General features: G+C 36.9%; 1 protein-coding gene across 1 annotated transcript in view; it reads right to left on the bottom strand.

Moving 5' to 3' along the window:
• Positions 1-20,881, bottom strand: part of LOC122811978 (prolyl endopeptidase-like) — a 2,225,690-nt gene extending 2,204,809 nt beyond the window's left edge. The window contains exon 1 of the mRNA XM_044084182.1: positions 20,650-20,881. Within this exon, the coding sequence (XP_043940117.1) occupies positions 20,650-20,691 (42 nt within the window). The 5' untranslated portion in view covers positions 20,692-20,881. The remainder of the gene's footprint in view (positions 1-20,649) is intronic.
• Positions 20,882-22,359: the final 1,478 nt, after the last annotated feature.

The following is a 22,359-nucleotide window of genomic DNA, read 5'->3' as shown; positions in this document are numbered from 1 at the left end:
CATTTACATCTCAAGGTTGTGGTCTGTTTGCTGCCATACTATTTATGGTTACAGCGATATCATCCTTTATTGCCAGCAGATAGCCATTTGGGCACTTTGTTTTTGCCACTAAGTTCACAACATGTTTATATTTTTCCTTTTTTTTTTTGTCAGGTTAAACTCAGTATGTATTTGAATCATATTCATGTGTTCTTATGAAATGAGAGCCAAAGGTAACACTATTTTCTCAGGAAAAAAAATATCTTTGATTTGTTACAAAAAGTACATATTACTTGTTCTAAAAGCATTGCACATATTTGATATTTTACTGTCTATTTTATAAACAATATTAGTCTTTCAAAAGATTAAAAGAGGGATTATTCAGGAGTCTTCCAAAGTTTCTTAAGAATATCAAAGTAGAAAAATACTGTGTTTAGTCTTTGGAGACTGGCAAGCTGTAACATTTACAAAACAAAAACAATCAGTTAGAAATAAAAGTGCAGCTTACAGTTCTGTACAGAGTAAATTAAATAAATGCCACGAAGACATAAAATATATAATGTTCTGATTTCTGGCCTAAACATAATAAAGTTTTATGTAAAAGGAATAATTTGTTTTTTTATGCCAAGACATAAAAATGATTTTTCCATTAAAGATCAAGATACAGAAACTCTTCTTTGTCTTTTAGACTAGGAATCCAACCTAATGGTCTTATATACACAAATGAACACTAAATATCTCCTTATATAGACCATAACATTTGTTGAAAATTTTATTAAAACAAAACATCGAACCATTCTGGATATATAGTCTTTTATATACAAAGCACAAAAGCAAACACTGTTATGGAGACAGGCAAGAAAATGTACAGAAGTTGAGGGCTTAAATTCAAGAGAACTAAAATGTGAAAAAGCAGGAGACATTAACATACTTCATCCAAAAACTGAAATGATGAACTAGTGATACAATGACCAAGATGGTACGGTCAGAAAAGGCAGCCTTTCAGCCACGTTTTCCTTGAAAAGATAAGAGCAAGACAATGAGAAATTAATGTCCTCTCAGTTTAATCTCAGTGGTGTGAAAATTACTGACTCACGCCTTCATAAATTCAAAAAAGTCTGCAAGTGGACATGGTTTCTGTTCAAAAAGATGAGAGCAAGACAATGACAAACCAGAGTCCTATTACTTTAACCCCAGTGTGTGAAAATCATATGCAGAATTCATGTCACCCAGTGTGAAACGGGTGCATAGTTATCACACATAAAACCATCTTAACTGAATATTATAACTGGTCACCAAGGAAGAATTGTGGAACTGGCCTACGTGGACTTTCAGGAAGGCATCTGACACAGTAGCCCATAAAAGTTTATTAAAAACTCCACACTAATGAGTGGGTTTCATATGGAAGCCCAGACAAATCAATAGTGTTAAGGATACAAAGGACAGCAATATGCAGAGAATTTTCTTCCTTAAGAAATAAGGGTTATAGCTTTGTTCATTTCTAGATTGAATTCTCTTTAGTATCTTTAGTTAACACTGCAAAGGGGGTGGAAGAAAAAGAGTCACTGTGGAGATGACAAAAAATCTATAACAATGCTGAAATAAATGGTGTAAAAGAAAGAGAAAAAAGTATGGTTAGGAAAGTGAAATGACTTACAACAGTGCAGAGCAGTGCAACAACGAAATTAGATGAATAAATAAATACATGTATTGATTGACTGCTTAAGTACAATCTTAGAAAACGGAATAGCAGGGATAAGTAGACAAACATAGTAAGTAACAAAGAATTAGCATTTAAAAACAAAATAAATCAAAAGATGTTCATTTCAGCCATCCTAAAAAAATAAAGAAGAAAATGGAAGGAGGAGTACTGGAATACAAATGCAGAGCAGAGATCATATCAGCAAAAATATATGCTGCTTTCCCTTTGTTGAATGGCCAAATCTGTAAAAGTACGTACAGTTCTGGAAACTCCCAAATCCCTCCACAATGGTAAAGAACAGAAATGAACAAGGGATCTTCAATCACAAACCAGCAACCTAAGACAACACTAATTTCAAGTGAATAAACAAGACAAAACTGTTGAATAAAAAAGGACATAGCTAAGAAAAAGAGGAACTACATAAAAAAGGTGTGCAAGGGTATAGAAAGATGCAAATAAGTCTGTTCTATACAAAGTGTGCTGAATACGATTAAATACATGTCCTACAGAGACAATAAATCAAAATACATGTGGCAAGAGTACATAATTATGGTGAGAGTTTTTTTTTTTTTTTTTTTACAATGCACCCAACATGTTAGGCAAATGGGCAGAGATTTGTACCAACTGCCATACCTCTTAACATTACAAATCACAACACCAGCCTTTGAAAAATCAAAGCAATGGGTCCAAATGAGGTGCACTTTTTTATTTTTCTTCACGGAAGGTTTTTTCCAGATACTAGACCCTATTTAGTTAGTGATAATGAAGTTTTTTTTTAAGTTTCACTTATTCATTTACATGTACACTATTAAAATATGTCTGCCTTAACACAGAAAAAATAGTATTTCTACGAGGAACAAAGATAAAAACAGGGATTAAAACCACAGAGCTACACCTTAACTGGCATGTGTAAAGACTGGGACTTGCCTAAAAGGTAGGGTGGGGGGATTCTCAAATGGCAAGCAGATGCAGCTGAAATGGCAGGCACTCCGTCAGCTGCCCTGTCATTAACCCATGCTGATCCTAAGATATTTTACTAGCAAACATAGTGCAGAAATTGGACAGTTGTTTCATTATGTTTTCCATACAGTTCTCCAACATACCTCTCAACTGTACAACTTTCTTTGGTGCTTTCTGATTTTGAGTTTTATTCCAGCTCTTTTCACGACTTTCTGATTTGGTCTTCTTATTATGATTTATAGAATCATGCAAATGCACTATTGGAATGCTTTAAAATATGTGAAAAAGGTTCAAAAAGAGCAGAGCAAAAACAACTAAATAAAGAGATCAGCCTGCAAACATTACTGTGCTCATATAAGATAAAAGGTAAAAAATTACTATGTCTAGCCTTTCGATACATGAAAGAGCCAACTATATTTGACATCTATTTCTTTGCAGAACTAATGGTACCTCAAATACTCGGCTAAGGGAACTAAACCTTCATCAGCAGATAAAGACATGCTGGCTTAACAGATTCATATCCCAACATACTATCTGTAGAACAAACTTCCACAATATGCAAGCAGAGTAGCACAGTTGCCACCTTTAAGGTAAACCTAGATAACTGAACAGGCAGCCTCAGATTCTCCCTCATCTATCTTGTCTTGCCCTCCTTGAGGGTAGGGGGAACTTCTGAATATGGACTTTTTGCTAGGCTTGTAATGGCCTGTAGACAGATTACCATGTACTTACCTGTAAACCTCTGAATCTACAAAATATACACAGGGCCGGTGTTAGCATTTTTGGGGCCCCCAGCAAATGTCAAGTTGGGGGCCCCCTAGGCACTTCCAGTATAAGTATCATCCTAACAATGCCATCCATCCTAAGCAACCTTTTATTTCATGCTGCAAACTTTTAGGAGTAGTATCCACAGACAGACCTGCAGCTACAAGCTTTTACATTACAACAGGTCTATCAAAGGGGCAGTTAGAGTTACTGGCACTTAGATGCAACAGTGATACATTGCAACAAGTCTATGTACAGGTCTGGACTTAAAGTGAAATGATGACTAGACCTACATTTCAACACCCCCCCCCACACACACACACCCTCCAGTCCTCTCCTCTGAGTCCTTCTCCTTTTGGGCTCCCCATACCATCCACGTTACCTTTTTCTTCCTTCTCTTACATTTTGCCTTACTCTAAGCTTTTTCAAGAAGCCATAACTTTCTATATGCTCTGAAGTGCATTTTACACAACCTTTTCATCCAATAATAGCTTGAACAGAAATTCTGATAAAGGAAAGAAATTCACTGTTGTGGTTCAGCTTAGTTTCCCTTGCATCCTTTCAGCACACCTTTCCTGAACAAGACAGCCCAGTAATAACCATTTAGGAAATAACTCAAGTCAGGGCCCAAGAAGCCACAGGTTTACAGATGGTCTGGGATGCATTTTAGAGCATTTTCTCAACATTTTACTCCAATGGTTGCCTAAATAAAAATTATGAAGAAAAAAAGAATTTCAGTCTTATTTTTTTCTTTCAAGGCATAATTTGTGCCCAAGGCTTAATTTTCAAAGCTGACAAAATTGTAGCTTACAGTAAACTAACAAGCCAGTAGTTGTGAGAATATTTAAGTCTTATCTGGAAATACTGCCTACCCTCCCTAACCCTCTAAAAAAGACAAGTCACTGCCTATGCATCCCTCTGGTGTTAGACTGGGATGAAAGTAGAGATTTAAATTGCCTTTGTCATATATTTCAAGTGACTGATGATATACATATACATAGCATGTTCTTCACCCCAGCTGTCAAAGGTAGCCACATGTATATGTGCCTTGTACGTGATTGTGAGAATGATTTCAGTAATATTCAAATTTGTTGCTCCTAGACAGTACACCTCTCTTACACAAGCTATAGTAACCTTCTTTGTACACCTCTGAGATCTGTGAGAAACAACTGCCCTCAGCTCAAACACAAGCTATAATGACTTTATGTACACCTCTAAGGTTTGACTGTGATGAAAATTAAAGATGTAATATCCATACAATCTCTAGCCCCACATAACCTGTAGCAGCTTTATGTACACACACACATTTGAGCAGGGCTGGTTTTAGAATGGGTGTGGTTGTAAACAGAGGCTATTATTAGCTTTATCCTAAAAGGGTCATATCTCAGCACCATTCAGGTTAAACAGCATATTCAGAAAATTGATACATTTTTTTCCAACAAGCAACAGCTTTGGTGGGGGCCCCCACAGAGTCAAGGATGATAAAGGAAGTTCCCATTATCCATTTAGACAGTCTGGTGAATGAGGGCAACCAAACTCCAAGAATATCTAAGTGTCTGAATGTTCTGTGATATATGTTATGTCTTACTTTCAAAATATAATTACTTGTTAGGTACATTTTTTACTGATACACAGAAGAATAACATCTGTGTCCTGGCATTATTGGGTGCATGCACAGATAAAAATCAGTGATGTTTTTTACACAGACACACACACACACACACACACACACACACACATGCATGCATACGCCACAGCAGTACTAGTTATGTACTTAATTTCAGCAAACAGCAATGCCTTGTGCAACATTGGTACTGCCGCACCAGATTAGTCACTGCTGTTTAGCAGTCGTCAAACAGCAGAAGTGGTAAGATTTATCTCATTGAGGAGTAATGCATAATTGTCACTGTCCCTACTTTCACAGACCTTCCCTGATTTTGTTCATACTTTTGCCTTATCCTTCGTAAAAAGTTTGATTTGCTGGTAAATCATTCAGGATTACAAACAGTCAATTAATCCAGACATCTCAGTTTTATACTTATTGTCCAAAAATAGATGTTGATGCAAAATTTGTTATTCTAGTAAATTTTAAGTGAATTAGAGAAATATTTAAACATATTTATGATTCTGAACATTTATTCTATTATTTTTGGGATTGTACTAAATTCTTAAGCAAAGAAATTGAGTGATAGTATCTGGTGTTCTGCTATTAGTTATAAAACTACCTGAAAGAGAAACTATCCTTGATGATCGGAAGCATCATCTCTTCTTAAAATCCAAAGTTTGCACGAGGTAAGTCACTCTGAGCTGCTGATCCCTCTAGTGCTTATATTGTTCATGTTCATTATCAGCTTCATCCTAACAGGGTCATATCACAGCCCTGTTCATGTTAAAGAGCATAATTAGGAAATTAATGCATTTTTCATTCCTCATTTTCCCCAATCAGCAGCAGCTTTTGTGGGGCCCCACACAGACAAAGATGATTAAGGGGCCCTGCAGCCATGGTTTTGCAGGGACTAAAAGCTGGGTATGTAGTTAGTTTTAGTGGAGAAAATGTCCAAAAGCAGGGTTTAACTAAGCCAGGAGCACTATGTCAGTAGTAAAATATTTAATGGCATTCTGATGCCTGTTACTTGACAAAACCCCGTTACTACAATCAGAAATATCTTTGAATTTTAAGGGAGATATAATTAAGAGTTATTACCCTCATAGTTTATTAAGTATGCAAGACTGCTGCACTAGCTTTTGTTGGTTTTACAGATGTGACAAAATATCAGGATAAGATAACTTGCTGTGGTTGGGGGCCCCCAGGGAACAGGGGGCCCCCAGCAACCGCAGGGTTCGCTGGTGCCTAAAACCGGCTATGAATATACATTCAAAAGAGAAAGGTCACGTATAATAGATGTAGCTTTCCATCATAATGGCTACTCTTGACAATATTCTCATGGAAGTAAATGACCTTTTTAGGTATATGCAAAAAGCAGAGTGTACCAAATTACATTAAGAAATTTAGGGTGCAAATAGTAATGTTGCAAGAGACCAATCTGGATAGAAATGAGCATGATGATGGTTGAAATACTACATAATAAGGAGAATCTCACAGAATAAGAAGAGCAACTGCAGAGCACTAAAGGGAAACAAACTCAGGAAATACTGGATAATATGCATGAGTTTAGAAATGTTGCTGTTAAGCAACTATTCCCAGATAGCAACTTCACAACATAACAACTTGGGCAATAGAAAGTAGAAAGGGATGTCACAAAATTTAGGCAGACTATTACAAGAAAAAACGCCAGAGAAAGTAGTTAAACATATTTTGAAAATGTTACAAAATTTTTTATAAAGCAGAAATGTGGAAACCAAGAAAAGGCACAAATGGAAATGTTCATGAAAGTCTTAATTATGTCATGATTAGAGGAAGATGAGGCTCAATAATTAATAGCTTAGAAAGGAAGAAATAAGATAAAAACAATCAGGGAAGACAAAGTACAGTCAGTATGAAATTTGGTGGACAAAAACGTGATAACGATTAGTATCGTTTTGTTTAACAGTATTTTTAAAATGGGAGGGGGAGTAGCAGCATCTTGGAAGAAAGCTACAGTGACTGTATTATCTAAAGAAAGTAAAGACCCTTCAACCCAAATATCATATCCAATCATTTCAATTTTAAACCAGGAAAGATATGGATCAATGCGGTTTTGTGAAGTAGAGGCAAACATCGGACAACATTAACAGAACAATGGTAATCCTGAAGAAAGGAAAATATAAGAAAATCCTACAACTGTTGCTGGGTTTTGCAGTAGAGAAAGAACTTGATAAGAGTCAGATGGGATTTTATGGGTAGGGCAATTGTGGCATTTGAGTTTCCTGAAAAGAGATCAAGGTTAATTAGTAAGATATAGAAAGGGTTAGTGGCAAAGGTGGGACGATGATACTCTGACAAGCCATGTCTGAACACAGGGAACAGCTATGGATGTCCTCTTCCTCTGTGTTAATTGTTTCATATTTAGAGCAACTGGCAAAATAAAAAAACTAACAAAAAGAATATATTAAAAAAAAAAAAAAAACAGACTCAAATTCAAGGCTCTTAAAGGTATGGTAATCAAATTAGCTTTATTAGCAGATAATATTATTTTTGCACGTGATAAATCCAGAAAGGACTATTGGTGTTTTAGAATATTTTGAGACAATGTCAAATCTTTTCAAGATATAAAGCAAATGGAAGACAAAACAAGTTTATACATGTAAACTACGTACTTGTACATGCATTGCTTCAGCAATATCAATATTTGTGGAGAAACAGATGTGCACATTAAAATGATTCTATTATGGCAGTTAAGAATATGTTAGAAGGGACAAAACAGAAGAAAACAAAAAAAAATTAGAAAACTGGAGGCTTCTGATTATTGATATGGATAGCAAGGACAAGCAGTGAAAATATTTTAGTCTCTTTTAGTTTTATATACAGGTCAGGCATATTTAAAAAAGAAAGAAGAGGAGAAATTGTGGACGATAATGAGTTGAAAGAATTTACTTGGGAGAAGAAGAAGGCAACAGTTAAGTGAGAAAGTTAACTGTCCCCATAGAACAAGGTGGCTTTGGATTTCCTCATCTGAAGTCATACTTTAGAGCTACGCTGTAAAGGCTCTTATACATTTACACAAGCGGAAGAGTATAAAGTGGAAAGGGATGATGATAAAACAGGGGGATGAATGCGAGAAACAAAGAGAGAGAGAGTAGGATTTTAGATGCAGGTCCTTAAGAAGAATATCAACAACCATACAGACTATTATATAGAGTAGCAAAAAGTATTCTAAGAACTAAGCCAACATGAGACTGCTGACAGGAGATTTTAACAATAGAGTTGACCTGGCAGTATTAGTATAGAAAACAAGCAACAGCGGGTTGTAATTTACTGGAGAAAATCAGCAAAGTAACCAAGATACTAGGAGCAAACAACTACAGATGGAAAAGTAATACACTGGGATAAGGTCAAGCAGAAGTTTATTTGTACTCTTATCTTTCCCTGGTAAAAAAAGCAGTCTCTAATCTGCAGTCCAAACAGAAAAGTATACAGGACTGCCAAATGAAAGATCAGCTCTGGTAGAATTTACAGGCGAGTCTAAAATAAAAGCTGCTGTTAAAAGGTTTAATTGGTAGGAAATACAACATAATGCATGATCTATAATAGTCAATCAGAGAAGGTTAGAAAAGATTAGAAGAGACTGGAAAGGCCAGACACAAAAGAACAAAGGGGACGACATATGTATGACTCCTAAGTATGCAACAAAGTTCAGAAAGCTTAAGATGTTTGCTTGGAAGTGCTTGCACACATTTTTATATCCCAGATAGACTTCAGAGAATTTTTAATTCTGTTGCCTGCCAAAAAGCAAGAAAATCAAATTCAAAATCTAAACCAACTGTAAATAAAGTATGTAATATTGTAAAGGAGATAAAAAAACTGGAGGTGTCATCTTTAGAAAAGGGATGAATCAAATTATCTAAAAAAATGGAATCAGCAAATAATACATTCAGAAAAATTTTAAGAAGGAATGAGGTTTACCCACTCTATTTCTGGTTTGTTGTTTAAATTTGGTGGCTTTTGCAGTTGCCCACCCCACTGTAGATTTGATCTGGGACACTCCCCCCAGTCCCATCTCTTTACCACATTCTACCTAATACGCTCCTTCTGCACTTTAGTCATTTTTAATTTAATTGCATTTTTTTAAACTGTGTTTGGTCTAATATTGCTACATACTCAAGTGTGCTAGCTTGCACTGCATTTGAATTGTTTTTACTGCTGTTTTAGCTACTTTTCTGTAAAAAAAAAAAAAAAAAAAAAAAAAAAAAAGTAAGCCTGTTTCCTACCTTTCCTGTAACTAGTGTAGTCCAGATACAGATTTGCTGTATCCAGGACTGTATGCAAGCTTCTGAGCCCCCCCCCCAAGCCTTTCTGTGTTGGAGGGAAGCCTTCTAGCTTGTCAGTGGGAGTTGTAAGCATTAGGTATCTACCACATAAGGAGTGGTTCTGGCCCAGAAATTGTAGCTACTGGCCGTTTGGGCAATCTTTTCCATCTCTCTCAACTTTCTGATTTGAAAGCCCGCATTTACACTTGTTTCTTTCCTTTAACTAGTCTAGTGCAGATACAGATTCTTAGTTTTAGCACTTGAATTTGCTTATTCGTGCTCAGCACTTGTTCAGAACTTGTTGTAAGCACTAAATAAGCTACTAATTACTATAGCACTCAACCTTCCTCATTACCTAGAGGAAAACAGTTTTTGCACTTACTTTCCTCACTTGCTTAGAGAAAAACAGCTCTTGTACTCACTTTCCACACTTATCTAAATGAAAACAGTTTTTTATTCAGGCATGTCCAAGGGTCAGCTCCCAGTGTTCTCTCCTGTCTATTTGATGACTCTGGGCATCTTGGGGCAATGTAGAAATTGCCTCATGTACATAGACAACTCTCTCCTCCTAACACTCAACACTACAACCTGTGAGAGATGCACTTATCTAGCCAAACTGCAGGTAAAGCTCTCTCCAACTAAGACTGAACTTGACATTCAAGAGAAGAAAGTAAACACTTGCACCACACCACACTTATCACATAGTCATCTACACCACAAAAATCCACACATAGAAACATTCACGGAGGTTCTCAATAATAATCTTCCCAAGCAACAGAGACCTCCAAAGCAGCAACGCAAGCAACTTCCACTCCCCAACACAACCCAAATGACACATAGTCCACAGACTCAATGTGCCACTCAACCACAGCCAATAAGGCAAAACAACGTATCCAACACACTAGTCATAGGTGACTCTATAGTCAGGCACACTGATGTCCCACTCACCAGGCTAAACAAGGAGAAGGTTACTGTCAGCTGCTTGTCGGGTGCCAGGATCCACCACATAACCCACACACTCAGGTCACTCCACAACAAGTACAAATATGAAACAATTGGCTAAGCTTCTGGTGTCATTCTAAGGGGATCCAGTATATGTCTGCTTGGGATGACATGGTTGACAGACCACGATGCTTTGCCAGAGATGGCCTGCACTTGTCGCCCCTGGGATTCCAGATACTAGCTAAGGCTCTTGCCTCCCCTACAGTACCTTTTTTAGGCAAGGTTCAAATGACAAATTCACCACCGTTACAGGAATAGGCAAGCAAAAACTGAGGGTAATGCTATTCAATGCTAGAAGTCTAAATCTCAAAATGCACTCACTCGAAGCACTTCTTAAAATGGAGAACATCGATATCTGTGCAGTGACTGAGACCTGGTTCAAGGCTCCAGAGAGCACCCCAGCACTACCAGGCTATAACTCATACCACACTTTTCGGCCATGTAACCTGGACCAGAACACCAAAGGCAAAGGTGTGTCCATATTCATTAAGGATATCCACACCTCCAGGCTAGTTGCTCAGCATAATGCATCCGAGGTTATCCAAGTGCAACTAACTCTGGGCAAAACTGCAATCCAAATTGTAGCTTGCTACAGATCCCCCACCATGCCCCAAGATTCCCACTCCTCTTTTCTTGATGTACTGGAAAATATTAGGGTTCAACCAAACACCCTAATAATGGGCAATTTCAACTACCCCACCATTAACTGGGAAAACTACTCGTGTACCAACTCCTTCACACAATGTTTTCTGGAATTCATAAACTCCAACGCCCGGGATCAACTTATCCACACCAGGGGCAACAATATCCTAGACCTAGTCATTACCAACATGAGTGACCAGTGTTCCACACCTGAAGTCAACTCCTGGTCCGATCCGACCATAAGCTAATTGTTAGATATTATGAATATAAATATGCTGAAAGATAAATTATAGAATAAAAAGTTTGCTTGAATATATGTATAGAGTTTAGCAATGTAAAATGTGCATTCATACTATATGTATAACAGACAGGCTTCTCTTCACAGCATCAAAAAGAAAAGCCTAACAAAGCAATATTGGAAAGCAAGGATTATATGATTTTCTCATGTTTGCAGAACAAATATCTATTAACAGACATCCTTTTTTATAAATTCAGCAATACGTGATGTTTTTCCAGTAGGAACAGCTTATACAGATGTTTCCTTTCAGAATGGCATCCTCACATCAGCAAAAGTGCTTACATCACAAAAGGACAATAGAAAAGTCTAAAAACAGACATTATGTGACTTCCCATAGAAGGCCAGAAAAATATACTGAGGAAATAACAACCTCTTGTGTGCGTGACTAGCTCTGTATTTAGCTATTGTAGTAATTCAGTTATGTGAGAGAAGGAGAGAGAAGGACAGAGAGAGGTATTTTGTAGAAGTCATCATTCATATCTGTAATGAAGGAAAACTTTGTAAATATATGCTACAAATCTGACAGACTACGTGTGGTTTGTTATAAAATAAGTTATCTGTAACTGTGCTTATAGCTGCAAAATATGTTTCTTTATCAGTGTGCAATTTGAAAGGCTTGACAGATGGAGTCATGATGTGTCTCTGATTCAGCAGTAAACAGCACAGCAAGACTGTGTGTCTTAAGAAGACTTCAAATCCCACAGTAAGCAAGCAAGCAAGCAGAAGTAAGCAGAGAGCAGCATCAATATAATTTTTCAATGGTGATCCTTTGACAACGTTCCTAGCCTGTATCCAAAAACAGGGGGAGTGAATGGGTAATGTCACTCCTGTAAAAGCACAGTAACGTTTATGTGAAGTACTTCAGATTTCTACAGTTTTCAACAGTTTGTAGCAATACAGTTTAATAGACGTCTAAATCCGGTGAGACTGCATTGCAGGAAGGTGGAGCAGTTCCATAAATTCTCCAGAAAAGGTACAAGACGAGGTTGCAAGACTGAATCTGCCAGTTTTGCTGTACCAACTCAACTTCACAAGTGACTACAGAAACTTTTCAACCATCTACAGTAAAGCAGCTTGGCCATCTGCCTGTCTGTTGACTGGTAAGAAAATGATTCTGTGTTACATACAGTATGAATGCCATAGAGGTAATAATAATAACAGAATAAATGTATATACAGCATATTAGTAAATGTAAAACCTTATTAGGGCAAGTTAGTAGTAAGGCATTATGCAAATGAATTGCAATTTGATAGTAAGGCATTATGAAAATGGATTATAATATTTGACTGGTATCTGAAATAAAATCCTGTGTGGTATAAAAATGTTTATTGTGTGTACAATGTCATAAAAATACAGTGCATGACATTATCCAAAGGTTAGACTGTACAGACAAAAATTGTAAAGGTAAAGAACCAAGAAAAGTTATTATGTTGACATTATATTCAAATGTTAGACAGTTATGTTCTGTCACCAGATGTAAAAGGTTTATTTCAGAGTTGCAACAACAGTCAAATCAGTTACTGATAGAAACTCTAGTACATTTTGTTACAAAGAAATGTAATAAACTTCTAAAAGACAGACACAATGAGTTCAGGAAGCTTGGACAGGTTATACACACATCTTTTCAAAAGTGCATAGGAGTTTCAAATTCAGCAGAACGGCTTACTAAAGAATGTCAGAAAGACCATGCAACATCACAGGAAATTCAACTGCAGTTGCAGGATAAAGGAAATAAATTAGCTCAACTGACAAAGACTGGGAATTTCCTGCATACACAGCTACTCTGTACAAAAGAAATATATTTTATAATATGTTTATGTTTTGAAAATTGTTAAACATACATGGTAGGATGGTAAGATCTGATGTCTGGACAAATCATTTTAAAATGTTTTAATTTCATTCAGTTAAAGCAAGACATCTATCAGTACTACAGTAAAGTAAAGCATATGAATGCCATTCATTAGCATAGTCAAAAGATAAACAAAACTGTTCTAGTGTATAAAATTAAATAAAAATAGATGAGTAAAAATTTTAAAAAATAGATGAGTAAAAATTTAAAGTCACAAGACATGACATGCTTGTATAAAGATATACATATACAAGACAGACATGCATGTATGTTCTTTTCATCTAGAGTACATCTGTTACAATACACAGGCAGACAACAGCAAATATAAATAATATAAATATAAATGTTTTGGTTAAACTAATATCTATTTTGTTTTTTACAATTTGTTTATAATTATATAGTAACACCAAACAGTTAAAGTTCTGAATTTTAAAAAGAAAATCACAGATGGTATTATTCAAACAGTTTTTGTAAAATTAATGGCAGGGCAGTTAAATCGTTAAATAGATAAATAAATAAAAAATACTGAAATCCACGTAAGGTAATTGTAAAATAATGTCTATTTATGTTGTATAAATGCATAGTTATGCAAATCACAATCACATTAAAGGAAAAATGCTAAAAGAATTAACTATAGTTTATAGAGTATAAAATGTGAGCTCAGACCTTCCTAGACTGAATGAATAGTTACAGGAAATGTTGGAAAGATAAGATAAACAACAAGACTGATTGCCAGACAAGTAGCTCGAGTTTTTCTAAAGCATCGTTATTAAAACATACTTGTTAAAATGTTTACAAGCAACACTACTTAGTAATTGTAATAAAATGCCACAATTGTGCATAGATGTCACTGATAATCTGTTTGCAAGTAAATGTTAAAAGAGAAGAAAAAACTCAGTTGCATCAAGTACAGCCAGCAAATGGGCTATAGTATACATATAGTTCAAATCAATTGTGCAGGAGGGTGTAAATACCTACTAGAGGTAGAGGTAGTAAACAGCAAAAGCTTTAGAAAAAATTATCAAATCAGACAGGGGTCTATAGTTTGGTAACCTAATAAAATAAATGTATAACCATAGTGTTAGGCTGACATACATTCTATTCTCACAGCATAGGGCAGGTAAACAGTGCTGAAGTACTACAGGGGGAGGGGTACTTTCTCAGTTTTACACTGACTGTATAAGCAGTACTGCACAAGGGTCTGAAATAACGCTACAGAAAAAATAAACAACAAGGGTCTGAAATAAAGCTACAAGAAAAAATATCTCATTCCTTCTTGACAATACTCTTTTATGGGGGGAAAAACAGGTATTAGTGTATTAGAAATACTGGTAAACTGGATTAAACCTGACAGGATAAGATATTTTACAAGTTGTTAATAGCTATCATAATGGTTATTATTGTATTGTTTAGTATTAAATTGTATTTACAACCTGTTAAATTGTAAAGCTATACAAGAGATGGTTTAAAAAACAAGAGATGATTTAAAATTGCTTTATTAAAGCTATACAAGACAGAATAAAGATATGCAAAATGCATAAATGTTTCTAATAGCAAGAATGGTCACTATTTTTAATATGTTTTTGGCAAAACAATGTTGGTATAAAAAAGCATCAATGTTTCTAATTGCTGAGTATGTAGTTTAAAATAACATGACATATGCATTTGGTGTCAATTCCACTAGATATTTCTAAAGAGACAAACATTTTCCAAGATTTTGCTTAATATTAATGTTATTAAATTTGTAAGATTAGACTAAATGTACTTTATAGTCATTGTATGTACAAATGCAGAAAAATTCAGTCGAAAAGTCTTAATGTCTAGTAAAGAAAACAATGGGTCCAGGGTACCTAGTAAATTGAAATGTATAAATAGCAAACAGTCTGTGTATCTATGCCCAGTTCAGTAATTTACCAAGATGTTATTGAGCAGTTCAGAGACATGAACACAATGTGATGGTTAAAATGACATTAAAACTGTATATTTTTAGCAGTGTATAAATGCTTGCAGTAGCACATAGTTATTGTCTCATAGTTAATTCAACAGTTGCAAAGAGTTAATGAAACAATTCTAAGTCATAAATTAAATTATGTGATTGCAAAATAATAAATATCAAGTAAAATTAAAACAGACACAGCTCATAACTGATAAAATATTTTCACAGAATGGTCTGCAAAAGAAAAAGTTGTTAAATACATTCAGTTTTGGTAGTAATACTTTAATATCATTGTATTAACTATGTAAAAATTGCATTTTGACTTGTATCAAAAAAGACTAAAGGTTTTATATAAAATTAATGTGTTTTTTATATGGAATGTTTTGAGTATGTTTAAAAACAGAGGGAATTGTTAGATATTATGAATATAAATATGCTGAAAGATAAATTATAGAATAAAAAGTTTGCTTGAATATATGTATAGAGTTTAGCAATGTAAAATGTGCATTCATACTATATGTATAACAGACAGGCTTCTCTTCACAGCATCAAAAGAAAAGCCTAACAAAGCAATATTGGAAAGCAAGGATTATATGATTTTCTCATGTTTGCGGAACAAATATCTATTAACAGACATCCTTTTTTATAAATTCAGCAATACGTGATGTTTTTTCCAGTAGGAACAGCTTATACAGATGTTTCCTTTCAGAATGGCATCCTCACATCAGCAAAAGTGCTTACATCACAAAAGGACAATAGAAAAGTCTAAAAACAGACATTATGTGACTTCCCATAGAAGGCCAGAAAAATATACTGAGGAAATAACAACCTCTTGTGTGCGTGACTAGCTCTGTATTTAGCTATTGTAGTAATTCAGTTATGTGAGAGAAGGACAGAGAGAGGTATTTTGTAGAAGTCATCATTCATATCTGTAATGAAGGAAAACTTTGTAAATATATGCTACAAATCTGACAGACTACGTGTGGTTTGTTATAGCAATAACCCACGCCTGGGTGTGGGTAATGCTAAATTTACCCACGGTTGGCGTGGTTTGGTCCCGAGGGACCAAACAAAGCCAACCGTGGGTAAATTTAGCATTACCCACACCCAGGCGTGTTATTGCTATACCATGACATTATTTAAGAAAAGAAACTGTTACTTTTCTTAAATAATGGCATAGTATAATGCCTGTTTACTGCCCTTCCGCAGATGTCTGGCATCCGCGGCAGTTCTGATGTACAGTACATCAGAGCTGTGGGCAAAAGCAACGGAGAAAGCAAGATCTCCGTTGCTTTTTTTAGTGTCTCGCTATGTTAAATGAGTTTAACATAGCGAGACAGTTTTAAAATAAGCAACAGACATCTCCGTTGCTTATTTTAAAACTGTCTCGCATGTTAAACTCATTTAACATAGCGAGAAAAAGCAACGGAGATCTTGCTTTCTCCGTTGCACAAAACATTGTTCGCTATGTTAAATGGGTTTAACATAGCGAGACAGCTAAAATAAGCAACGGAGATCTCTGTTGTTTTTTTTACTGTCTCGCTATGTTAAACTCATTTAACATAGCGAGACAGTTTAAAATCGAGTTATACTAATGGAAAAAAGTCCGGGCGACCGGACCTTTTTCCATTAGTATAACTCGATTTACAACGGGCACGCTGGCCAATCAGCGTGCACGTTTTGGGGGGATCATGGTATAATATAAAATAAGTTATCTGTAACTGTGCTTATAGCTGCAAAATATGTTTCTTTATCAGTGTGCAATTTGAAAGGCTTGAAAGATAGAGTCATGATGTGTCTCTGATTCAGCAGTAAACAGCACAGCGTCTTAAGAAGACTTCAAATCCCACAGTAAGCAAGCAAGCAAGCAGAAGTAAGCAGAGAGCAGCATCAATATAATTTTTCACTAATCACCCTTGATATCCACATCCCGCTCCCACCCACCTCCATTAAGGAACCCACGGTAAAAATTTTCAACAATGCCAACTTCATGCTTCTTAAGACAGAAGTGGTGAACTTCATGACATCCATGCAGATGGACAATACAGTTATGACTGCTGAATCCTACACAAATGCACTCTATATGCACTTACACGAGTGCATGGATTGTGCTATCCCAAAACAGAACCAAGACGCTATCCTCCAAAAAAAGGAAGCCAATCTGGTGGTCCCCTGCCATAAACAAACTGTACAACAGAAGGAAGAAATTGTTGCAAAAGAGAGTAAAATCCTATGAGTGGAGGAGCTCCCTGGTCAGCCTCAGTAAGAAGCTGAGATCCCTTATAAGATCCTCCAAAGCTAGCTATGAAAACAAAATTGCCACTGATTCTAAGGACAACCACAAAGCATTCTATAGCTATGTCAAGAATCTCAATGGCAACACCCAGATCTGCTCTGAGTTACAGCACAACGGCATGAAAATTACAGAACCAACTGATACTGCCAACATCCTGGCCCCTAAAGGGCCCATATCTATACAGGAAGAATGCAGAGTCCCTGTAATAACAACTACGCAGGTAAAAGCTGCACTCTTTAAAGACAAAAACACAGCATCCGTGGGACCGGACAACATCCCAGGCTACATTTTACATGAACTTCAGAACGAACTGGCTCCCCACCCAAGCACCATGTTCAATCATAGCCTCACATCAGGCTTTGTGCCCACTGAGTGACGTACAGCAACAGTTATCCTACTCCACAAAGGGGGAGCCACCACTGATCCCGGAAACTCTTGCCCTATTAGCCTGACGAGCCTGGTCTGCAAGGCCATGGAATGCATCATCATGGAACTCATAAACAAAGACATTGGTAACCTCCAAACTCTGGATCCCACCCAGTTCAGGTTTGTGAAAGGCAGATCATGCCTCTTGAACCCGATCAACTTCTTTGAGGCAGTCACCAAAGCCGTAGATGAGGGTAAGGTGGTTCACACAACCTATCTTGACCTCGCCAAGGCTTTCAACACCATCCCCCATTCTAAAATTATAGCTAAACTCACTAAACTAAGTATAAATCCCTACGTCACAAGATGGGTTGCCAACTGGCTCACTAACAGAACCCACACTGTAAAAGTTGCACACTCCAAATCTGACCTCAAACCAGTGACAAGTGGAGTACCACAGGGTTCAGTCCTGGGACCGCTCCTGTTTGGTATCTACTTCTCTGAAGTACAGGCTAACACAGAAGGCCTCTGGCTAACGAAGTTTGCAGAAGACTGCAAACTAGGAGCCATAATCGAGTCCCCAAATGATCTGGAAATACTACAGAAGGGCCTGAGACAGATGCCTGGTGTCAGAGCCATGGCCTCAAGCTCAATGCCAAAACGTGCATTGCATTGTCATCCCCTTTGGTAAAAACTCTGTACCCATGAACTACTACATGGACAGCAGCCTACACCAAATGTGTGATAAGAGACCTTGGGACCCAGGTGGACAGTAGTCTGTCCTATGATAGTCAGAACGCCACAGTAGTCAGGAAGTCCTTCTACGTGGCACACCTCATCATAAAAGGGTTCTCATCCAGGAAAAAAAAGAGGTCATTGCTCCCCTCTACTCAACACTCATTAGACCCATTATAGAGTACAACGCCCCTTTTGGAATGTACCTCATAAGACTCCTGCAGCAGCTGGAAAGGCCACAGAAGTACCTCACGGAGGACTACTGGCCTCAAACAGATGCCCTACACTGAGCATCTCAAAAAACTCCAGCTTTACTCCATAGCATATTGCCTACTCCAAGGAGATCTCTGCCTAACATATAAAGCTATGTCAGACCCAGAGCTGCTGGATATGCTACACCTAAAGAAATCCCAATCCCTCCGAGCTACACGCTCTAGGGACCTAAACCTTGTCACCACAATAAACAGGACATGCTGGAGGGATAGATTCCTGTCCCAGAGACTTCCCATACTCTGGAACAGGCTACCCATCTATGTCAAGCAAAGTTCTTCATTAGCACTCTTCAAGAAAAATCTTGATGAGTGGATAGGAAATAGGAAATACACCCCGGGGATCACTTCTGTGTCTCTGCTCGACAGTGGCACAGGAAAATAACTTTCTTGGGTGGCGTAAGCCAGGGAACCTTATTAGCTAGGCTTACGTAGGCCTTCGGGCCGATAGCCTAGTACCTACCTATGAACTTATGAACAGGGAAGCCCAAAGCTGAGCAATTTATGTAAAGCTGGGGTGAATGATAAAATTATTAAAAAGACAGCATATATTATACTACATAAAAATAACAATGACAAAATGTTACTATTTTTGTTTTCTTTCCTTTCCTTTTAATACATAAATCTATGTTACCCAATAAATTGTAATTTAATGAGGATATTTTTTTAAAAATATAAATATGCTTCAACCAACTCAGCTGTTTGTTTTCCTTGTTTGGCTGCTTGTATCATCACACTAACTGCTTACGACATGTTACTACTGCTCAGGAGCAGTACAGCTTAGCTGTGGGTGAAGTACCAAGAGCAGGGGGGTGAGACGAGCAAGGGAAGTGAGGCTACAGCAAATCACACACTGTCTAAAAACACGGAGTCCAGAGTCCTTGGAAATGAACAGCAGTAGATAGGTGGTGTTTTAATTCATATTTAAGTAGTATGAGAGAAATTCAAGATAGGAAACGCAGATGAACTGTAAGTGCAACTGCAAACCAATGGGTTGGCACTGCATTTGGAAGCTTTTGGACCAGCTGGAACAGAAGATTTTGGCCAATATATCTTTCTCATATATGTATTGACTTTGTCTTTCTTTGGTTCATGTTGTTTAAAAGGATACAAATGAGGTCAAATTACACAGAAGCTATTAGTTTGAAAAAATCTGCTTCTGTGCTATCATGGTACATCCATAACGGCTGCCAATCTGGGACCAAAAGTGTGAGAGGACTGTAAAGATTAGGTAATTAATGCTGTTTTGGTACAGTATGAAAAGTAAACTGCTGTATAACCCATAAGGGACCATAAACTCCTGAGTAAGAGCAGATTAAATTCTAAGACCATGCACACAGCATATTTAAATTGTATCTCCTCATTTTGGAGAGAGAAAGTTGAAAGTTATGTACAGCACTTGAAAGCTATGGCAAGTACTTCGAGTCAACTGTTACTTTTTTAAGAATAAGAAGGGAAATTATTTTAATAGATTACATTAATATGATCCTATAAGTGCCAAGGCATGTAAGCACCCCCAACAGTAAGAACAGGTACAATTATCTCCTACTAAAATCAGACTGATTTATTACACGGTTGAAACAAAAGATACTGTTTTTATTTCAATTACCTTTGTACATGTGTCACCACTAATACTTAATGTACACACTCCTATGACCACACAATTTTGTGGATCTGAAGACGCCTGCAGCAGGCCTGGTAGCTCAAGCTTTATGCTTCCTGGTTATGAAGTGAAAATCGAGTTGTCACGTTAACCTGCATTCTAGCAAGACAAGTGAATCATTACATTATCATATTCTGTAAATACCGAGGAAATTACATGTAAAACAAAACCTCAGCATTTGATCCCAATTTGTACAAACACAGAAAACAACACTGAAAATTCATTTTAGAGAATGCATTAAAACCATCGATACGTGTTTTCTTGAGAGACTGGAACTAACCTTACTCTCGTCCCTACGAGGTACCGGGTATTCAACCTCCATGCTTCTACTGTCTGTTACAAATAAGTAATCCCGATAAATGCGTCCCCGGTAGAGAGTGAAACCGAAAGTTAGAGGCGGAGACTTTTGGCTCTTACCTGCCTCCAAAAGCTGGTGGGCCTGCGCTCGCGAAAGATACTGATCTAGGAAAACAAAAAAGCTGGCGGGCAGACAAAAAGACCGAACGAGCAATATCGCCCTATCGCATTCATATTTATAAAGCATTCAGTTACATTTTATTGTCCTGTGTGTTTAATATAGTAACATGACTGCAGCCAAGTGTATTTACCACAACTTTCAACCTGCCAGTTCTAACTTAGGAACAATGTCTGTTACCCATACGTCAACTGTTCTGATTGTCAATCCTCCACTTTTTTGGTCTGTTTTTCCTAAAATTTGTGGTTTTCTAACAAATCAGTCACTAAATAATGGAATACGCCAGTTTCACACGTCGGATTCTTCAGCAAATGCATGCTAACACAAATCCTGTTATTCTAGCAACTTTCTCTGTTTGTAAGAGCAATAGTTACAGTTTCACACGTCGGATTCTTCAGCAAATGCATGCTAACACAAATCCTGTTATTCTAGCAACTTTCTGTTTGTAAGAGCAATAGTTACAGTTTCACACGTCGGATTCTTCAGCAAATGCATGCTAACACAAATCCTGTTATTCTAGCAACTTTCTCTGTTTGTAAGAGCAATAGATACCCCCCCCCCCCATTATTTTAGGCTTTGTCTAGATTTCTTGCGCTAAAAGGTTGAGAGGTATTGTCTCATACTGTGGAACACATCGACAATGTGAAGCCGTTAACTAACAAATGCGTCAAGGAAGCTCATTCACAGTTCGTTTAACATTCTTACTTTATACTTGCATATTATTTTAATATGATTTATTATTATATATTCCATGGGTAGCATAGAGTTGGTAAGACTCAGAATGCGAGATGTCCTGTATAATGAAGTACATTTGGGAATTATTCATTGCAGTGGAATGGACATATTTTGCATATCTTTTAAGCTGCACCACTTTTTGTAATCCTTTAAGTCATCGAGTGTATTACACATATGGATCCTGGACACTGTAAATGCTGGTGTGCTTGCCTTTGATAATACAGATAATGTATATTGCTATCTATATAAAGTTGTTTGTCATCTGAAACCTTTTTTTGGGGGGGGGGGGTAGGTTAGTTTGAGATGGGTGATTGTGTGTGTGTTTTGCATTGCTACAAAGTGGCTACGGTATGCACAAGTAAAGGTAGAATGGGAAAACATGGCAGAGGTTAAATATAGATGTCTGGATAATATATTGGAAGCCCCCATAGCCATACTACTCGAGTACCTTGCATACCTGTCAATGCAGGAAGTCTGAACAAAACCAAAAATAAGGGGATGAGGAATGAGTAACAAGGGCCTAAAATGAGGGACAGAGTTTAAATATAGCTGTTTTAGACTTAGAATGTTGCTAGAACAACAGGTTTTGCACTAGCATGCATTTTTTAAAGGATATGAAGTCTGAAATTCAAATCTCAGTCATTATTTAATAACTTCATTCCTCAATAAGTTACTAGGAAATCACACATTTTATGAGAAACTGACCAAAAATATGAGACAAAAATCTCAATATTTGAGAGTTAGGGCTCTTTACCAGGACCCACATTCCTCATTTTGACT

Source organism: Protopterus annectens, chromosome 1.part1 (genome assembly GCF_019279795.1).
Source record: "Protopterus annectens isolate FY-2018-M chromosome 1.part1, PAN1.0, whole genome shotgun sequence".
NCBI classification, from domain to species: Eukaryota; Metazoa; Chordata; order Ceratodontiformes; family Protopteridae; genus Protopterus; species Protopterus annectens.
This window is presented reverse-complemented; position numbering and strand designations above follow the sequence as displayed.